At 40.3% G+C, this 7,607-nt stretch overlaps 1 protein-coding gene across 1 annotated transcript in view; it reads right to left on the reverse strand.

Annotated features, from left to right (window-relative positions):
- LOC103725631 (guanylate-binding protein 1-like) overlaps positions 1 to 4,964 on the reverse strand; it is a 19,784-nt gene extending 14,820 nt beyond the window's left edge. Inside the window, exons 1-2 of the mRNA XM_029558570.1 lie at positions 4,768 to 4,964; positions 2,835 to 2,962 (exon numbers count right to left, since the gene is read on the reverse strand). Of these exons, the coding sequence (XP_029414430.1) occupies positions 2,835 to 2,962; positions 4,768 to 4,957 (318 nt within the window). The 5' untranslated portion in view covers positions 4,958 to 4,964. The remainder of the gene's footprint in view (positions 1 to 2,834; positions 2,963 to 4,767) is intronic.
- Positions 4,965 to 7,607: the final 2,643 nt, after the last annotated feature.

The following is a 7,607-nucleotide window of genomic DNA, read 5'->3' on the forward strand; positions in this document are numbered from 1 at the left end:
ATTGAACCCCAGTCCTCTGCAACAGTATCCAGTGATCGTAACCCCTGAGCCATCTCTCCAGGCCCACAATCTGGCATTCTTATGAACATATCCCATCTCAGGTAGTCTGAGATGAATATGCTGCTAAATATTGTGGGGAAGTAGGTGAGCCTTCTCTAAAGAAGGCACAAGTCATACTTGAGTGAAAAGCTTTATATACAGGATGTTGATGCTCTTCAAAGTAAACATGAACATAGCCTGAGGGGATTGTCCTGTTCCAGGATTAGGCCAGTTCACCCTGCTGGAATTCTCCTGACTAGCCTGGCCAAGAACCAGCTGCCAGTGGTCTCTGGAACACCCTGTCCAGCTAATTAGATACCTTCCCACTCAGACACAATCTTCAGGCTCTGAAAATAGGACTATAAAGCTCTGCTGTGTCTCCAGGCTAGCATGATCAGCTGGCTGGAACCCTCACACCCCACCTCCATCTTCACACTCACAGTCCGAACTGTGACTCCTTACCATAAACACTGGACCAGCCTGGAATCATCCCATCCCTCCAATAAAAAATAATAAATGAGAACCTGAATCACAGACCAACTTACCTCATCAAAAGGCAAACCAAACTACAACAACAATAAAAACAGAACCAAACTTCAACTCAACAAAGGCAGGCTAGAAGTAGAACTTCTTATCAGACACACAACCAGCAAAAGAAGTCCATGTACCCAGGTCACACTGCAAAAACACTAGTAATATGAAAAACCAAGATAATATGTTCTCACCAAATCCCAAAGTTCCAGTAAAAGTGTTCTACAATGAGAACTATCAGAAGAACCCCAGGATAGAGAACGTAAAATAACAATCATAAACGTGATCGAAGGATTCAAAGATCTGTGTGTGTGTGTGTGTGTGTGTGTGTGTGTGTGTGTGTGTGTTTGACAGGGTTTCCCCCGTCCCAGCACACCTGGAAGTCACTATATGGACCAGGTTAGCCTCTGATTCACAGAGATCTGCCTGCCTCTGCCTCCTGAAGACTGGGATTAAAGGCATGGACTACCACACCCCGAATGGAAGTCAAGGATCTAAAGAACACACAAACAACTCAGAGAACGCAAGGGGAATAGGAATAAATTCCTGACTGAAGCTCAAGAAAATACAAATACACAGCTGCACGAAATGACGAAGACAACTCAGGATTTGAAAAAGCGAATTCATAAAAGGGATAGAAATATTGATGAAAACTCAAGTTGAAATGAAGATGTATTGAAAAACTCAAGAAGCCAATTTGAAATAACAGGGGGAAGCCTCACCAACAGAATGAATGAATGGAAGAGAATAGGTGTCTATGCGACGCCCACCCTAAGTGACACATCTACAATGTAACTTCTACACCTAAGGCTAAGGGAACATAGTGGAACAGGGGTCGAAAGAATATTAATGCATCTTTAAACCCTCACCAGTGACGTGCAACAAATGGTGATTAACCGTGAAAGCCACAGCTAGCCAAAGTGCAGAAAATAAGAGACTGCGGAATGTTCATCCTTGAATAAAACACTATTTCCAACCTGTGACACCCAAGGCTCAGGGACCATTGCAGGGGAAGGGGTAGAAAGACTTTAAGAGCAAGAGGTGGTGGATGAAGGAAACAGATTTCCGGACATCTAGTCAGTTACTCATTAACTCACAGCAATGATTACAGGATGCACAAGACCCAGGCAAACTCAAGCAGACAAAACCACAGCATAAAATGAGGATGTGGGTAAGCAGCCCCAGCCTTGGCTGAGGAACTATTTGTAAACAGGAACTGCTGGGGAGGGAGAGTTGGCTTTCTTTATGGGGTGACAGTACATAGATTAACCAAGATCCAATAGATGGTCCCACACCAAAGGACATTAAAGAATACAATGTTGACTTGTAGGTCTTGATATATATGACAGAGTACATGAAATGCGGGGACGGGGGAGTGCTGTAAGAAGGCTGCAGATGGGGGATGGAATCTAAATATGATCAAAATATATTGTATGAAATTTGCAAAAATTCAAGTAATAAAAAGTAATCAATAAAATTAACTCAGATAGAAAATATCTGAAAATCCTTAAAATATCAGTCCTATTTCAGGTCACCGTAATCCACTGAGATAAAGATTTAATACTAAGAGAGAAATGCCCAAAATGAAATTTGTTCTAGGGGAAGCATTCAAGAGATAATCAACCACTCTATCCACCCAAGAAGGAAGACCTGCCCCAGGCTGCCACTGCCCTGCCTCCCTCTCCTCCTCTGGTGCCAATCCCTTACACTGAAGAAAGAGCTGAAGACCTTGCTCACAAACAGCATTCTTCCCAGAACAAGAAACTCCCAGTTCACCACTTCACCAAGCTCCAATACTTTGACTTAGGACCACCTAGGAGACATACCTCTGGGAGTGTCTATGAGGGTGTTCCAGAGTAGATTAACTGAGGAAGAAAGACCCACTCTGAATGTGGTCAGCACCATCACAGACTAGGCTGAGGTCATGAACTGAATAAAAAGACACAGTGGACTGAGCCCCAGTGTTAATCTCTCTCTGTTCTCTGACTGTGGATGCAATGTGACCAGCTGCCTTGTGGTCCTGCTGCCTGACCTTCCCTGCGTGGATGGACTATACACTAAAACTGAGCCAAAATAAACCATTTATTCTAAGAAAAGAAAGAAGAAAGAAAGAAAGAAAGAAAGAAAGAAAGAAAGAAAGAAAGAAAGAAAGAAAGAAAGAAAAGGTGTGTTATGTTTAAATTCAAGCTTATATTGGTAAAATGTAAAGAGTAAGGAATTTTCATAGATTAGGGATTAAATTGAAAATGAATTCCCATTCTCACTTTCTCAACGTCTCCCAGGCCTTCCGTGTCAAGCAGAACTAGAGTGTGGTCTGACTTGTGGGGATGAGGCATACACCACATCCAGATTCCTTTGGTATGAGACTGCACTGTAGAGCCCAGAGAGAAACCTGTAAATTATAGAAAAATAAGAGAGATTTAGTAGCAGGTGCTGAAAGAAACTGAGTTAAAAATTAGCATCATCTGCATTTTAGCTCTGGAAACTGTTATTAAATATGACAATGCTGTTGTAATGAAATGCTTCTTCTAAGCTTGTGGTTATTAAATAAATAATTTTTTAATTACCATCATCAAAGTCAGCAGAGCTAACTGAAACCAAAATTAGCATTGATATTTTACCAAAAATAATCACAATATTCAGTATCTGAAAATATTCAACATATTATGATTTTAAAAAATAACATTCAACAAATTAGAAGTAAAAGAAAATTATCTCAGTGTAATAAGGGCCATATTTGAAAATCCACTCTAATATCCCATTCAATCACTAAAGATAGAAAGCTTTTTTCCTAAGATCAGAAAATGAAAAAAAGGTGCATATTTTGGACATTGCTATTCAACTTGGCACTGGAAGTGCTATCCAAAGTAATTAGTCAAGAAAAGAAAATCGCAGAAACCCAAATAGGAATGGAAGAAGTAAAATTATCCTGTTTATAGGTGGCATGATCTTAATGTAGAAAACCTCAAATATGTATCCTCAAATAGATAAAATAAACAAATCCAACAAAGCTACAGCATACAAAATCAGCATATAAAAATCATATTGTGGTACAAGCCTTTAATCCCAGCACTTGGGAGGCAGAGGTAGGAGGATCTCTGTGAGTTGGAGGCCAGCCTGGTCTACATAGTAAGTTCCAGGCCAGCTGGGACTACAGAGAGATCCTGTCTCAAAAAAAGACCAAAAAAAACCCATCTTATGAATTCTATAATTGGTTCCATCTCTATACAGTAATAATGAATAACCTGTATAAGAAATTAAGGAAGCTATAATCCTATTTGCAACATCAAAAGAATGAACTACTCAGGATTATACTTCAACAAGAGGGTAAAAATCTGTGTAGTGAAAAGCATAACTTGTTGAAAGAAATTATAGAAGACACAGTCAAATACATATCTAGTGTTTATGGCTTGGAAGAAATAGTAATGTTAGAATATCAGTACCATTGAAGTGATAAACGCTCTTTCTTTTTGTGCTGGGGAACCTTGCTAGGTTACCCAAGCTGTTCCTGAACTTGGGAGCTCAAATGATCTTCCCACTTCAGCCTCCCAAGTACTGGGACTTCTGCCCTGAACCACACTCTTTGCTCTCCTTATATTTGTGTAGTCAAATCAAAGAAATAGGTTGTAGAGTGGTGGTGGGAATGGTCAAATGGAGAACTACTGAAAAGTGGTTACTTAGTTTATGCTGCAGAACATGGAAAGTGTATGGAAATGGATTGATTTGATGATTATACAATGAAGAATATTTACCTAATGCCACAGAATTGTGTGCTTTAAAATGGTCATAAGAATTAAGTCTTTGTTAATTATATTTATGATATTAAAAATCAAACTCAATTTGAAATCATTTTAGTCTTAAAACTCAATAGAAACTTGCTGTTACAACATGAACTTTTCAATAAATGCTTTACAGTTTATTTCACGTTGTGATATAAATTAGCTGTCCTTACTAATGCCTCTTTCTCTCTACAATAGAAATGATTTATGCTTTTGAAAGGGAATCTAAGACAAAGTAAGGCCTGCTGTTGAACTGACTTGCCCCTGGAACAAAATGAAGATTTAAAAACCTAACTTTGAATGGGAGGTAACCTTCCAGTATTCATCTCTTTAACTTCCTCTCCTCATACCCTATGCTGGAAGCTGACACTGCTGGTGGACAAAGAAGACCTAGCACAGCTCTGCTGGTGGCACTCACCTGTTTTCTTCCCAGCCAGTTTGTTCATCAGGTAGGATTTTCCCGTGCGGTAGAAGCCCACGATGGCCACCACCACCACAGGCTGAGTGATGGCTGACAGGATCTCCAGGGCTTCCTGGTTAGGTCTCAGCTGTCCTTTGACGTTCTCAATGAGGCACATGGGTTCTGGCATGTGGGGCTCTAAGGCCATGTCCACTGGGACCTCTTGACTACAAGGGAAGAGATGTAATCAGTTAGAAATCTCTTTTCTCAGAAGGTGGAGCTATACAGTCCTCTGATGTGAAAAAATGTTGTACATGCGGCAATGACAAGGTAAGGAAAAACCTGTGCCATTTTTGAAGGTTATGGAAATATTATCAATGTAGTTGAAAAAATGTTACTGTAACAATGAATTATCAGCAGTCAACTACTCTTACAACCCAAATTTTCCTTTTAGCTTATGAAGGAAATTTTTCCTTTTGTATTCTTATTTTAAAATGTATATTAGCTATAAAGTGGGAAAGGAAAACTACAAAAATTAATTTTAAAATTCTAGACATAGAGAATTTTCCTTTTCAAAAATAGAATTTTACTAAACACGGGATCAAATTAATTTTTTATCAAAGACAAATGCACAAAATTCAATATAGATTATTTCCTTATTTCTTACAACGAATACTCTCATAAGTTGAAAACTCAGTTTTTTAATGATTGTCCTTGGATAATTTGCACAGGTATTTAGTACTTTCCTTCCTCCTCTACCCAAGCTCTTATGAATATTTCACAACGATGAGAAGCTACAAAGTTCCTAACACTGCTGTTCCCGAAGAGGAACCAACACAACTTACTTCTGCAAGTTTTATGGATTGATGATCGTGGGAACACATGACAGGAGAGTCTTTCAAAGACTTTGAAGCTGTGAATGAGGTTCCCAAAAGAGAAAAGACCGCCCCTAAGTTAAATATTCTACAAGGCTGACTGGCTGATACAAACTGGTGATTGTAGAGAGCTAGAATGTCACTGGTGTGGAACCAAATTATCAAGGCTGTCTTATGGCCATCTTAGCCCTCTACATAGCCATTCATTGCCTGCCTCCAATCACTGACCTACATCCTTATAAATATTTGGAATGTACAGAATCCTAGCTTCCCCAAAACCCAAAGTCTAAGAATGTCATCAGATAGCATTTGAGGTCCAGAGCTGAGGTTTCCTACTGTGCTGTAACCTGATACTTCACCAGTGTATTTGACAGTGTCATTTATGATTTTTCTCTATTCTGTTATTTAAAAGACTTCATAAAACTGTCACCATATTGACACATGCATGCTATTAGGGTAATCTGAATCTATATTCTTGAGCCATCACTACTATTTGGCTTCAGAATCTCTTATTCTCTTTAAGAGTGTGTGTATTTTTGTGTTGACAAGAGTGTGTGTGCAAGAGCAGTGTTCTATTGAGCTTCATAAGCTTCACAGTAAATTTACCTAAATGCAGGCAGGTTATGAGTGCAACCTTACAAACACAGGATGTGGCTCAAAACAACTATGATGTGAAAGTCAAGTCAGGGCTCGAATCAAGAGCACTCAATATAAAGTTGTTCAAGGAACATTTCCTTCGTACAATTTTAGGTTTCCTGCTTTGTTTTTCCATTTACTAAGAAAGGAGAAATGGGAAGAGGAAGAAAAGGTGGAGGAGGCAGAGGATAGGAGCTGATGAGGTGGAGAGAGTTGTTAAAGGGGGTGATGAATGAGACTGGTTCCTGACAAGAACTCAAGGGAGAGGCCTGCAGAGGCAGGAACAATTGTGTTGGGTCCTGTGGGACAAAGGCGCTACAAGGTAAGCAAAGACACTGCCCTTAGTCCCACAGTGCTTTTGGAGGAAACCATTTACTAAAGCAAGGGGTCTAAATGCCTCAAACAAGGGATAAGGAGTGAGCACAGGCAATCAATCAGTCTACACTTCTGAAGGAGGAAACTGACTTTGAAGTTAAGTTCAGATGTGTGATAGAAAGCATGCAGCTTTCCTGATCATCTTTGATAGAATATGTGAATTGCAGAAGAGCCACAAGCTTCATTAGGGAAAGCCATCCCTTAAACAGTCTAACTGGCCCTACACTAGCAGCCTGGCCTTGCTCAAGCCTAATCACCTGGTCACTCCCTGGACTGGGAGAGAGACTGTTTATGGAGCCCACCTGTCTTCTTTAGTACTATAGATAACTCACCCACCTGCCTGAGCAAATAATCTTCAGAAAAGAGACCCTCAAGGACACCATACCCTGGCACAGAGTTAACGCTTGCAGCCATGTACCGCAGAGTTCCTATATAAGACCAGACTGCTCCTTCTTCAGTGTGCAATAATCATTCCTCGAGGAAAAGAGCTGTCAGCCCTTTGCTGGGCTTCCTGAATCCAGGGAGCTCATTCCTTGCCTGTTGCAGGTCTGGCTCTGACTCTTATTTCTAAACTTTAAACTCGTTCCTTTTCGCAACTCCTAAATCTAACGATCTTCCCCTCTGGGTTTCAGTGTTTTCTGCCTCTGTCCATCAGTATCACAAGCTGCTTTCCCTGGATCGCATTCCTCATGAAAAGGAAATCCCACATGCAGCCCTTTGAGTTTCTTAGCTGTAGTATGAGGGATATTAGCAAGTGCCACCAATGTCCCTGTCATTTAACTGTCCATACTCACAGAGACAATATGAAGAAAGAGAAAGATTATCCTAACCCTTTGTTCTTCAGCCATGTGTCCATTGTTCTCTAACTCAATACAGACCATACTGACACTCAGTGACCTTCTGACCTGAAAATACCCCTCTGGATTTTGGGAAACCTGTGCCCCATCTCACACTCAGGAGCAGCCTATCCTG

This window comes from Nannospalax galili, unplaced genomic scaffold (assembly GCF_000622305.1).
Source record: "Nannospalax galili isolate Female #2095 unplaced genomic scaffold, S.galili_v1.0 scaffold1669, whole genome shotgun sequence".
In the NCBI taxonomy this organism is placed as follows: Eukaryota; Metazoa; Chordata; class Mammalia; order Rodentia; family Spalacidae; genus Nannospalax; species Nannospalax galili.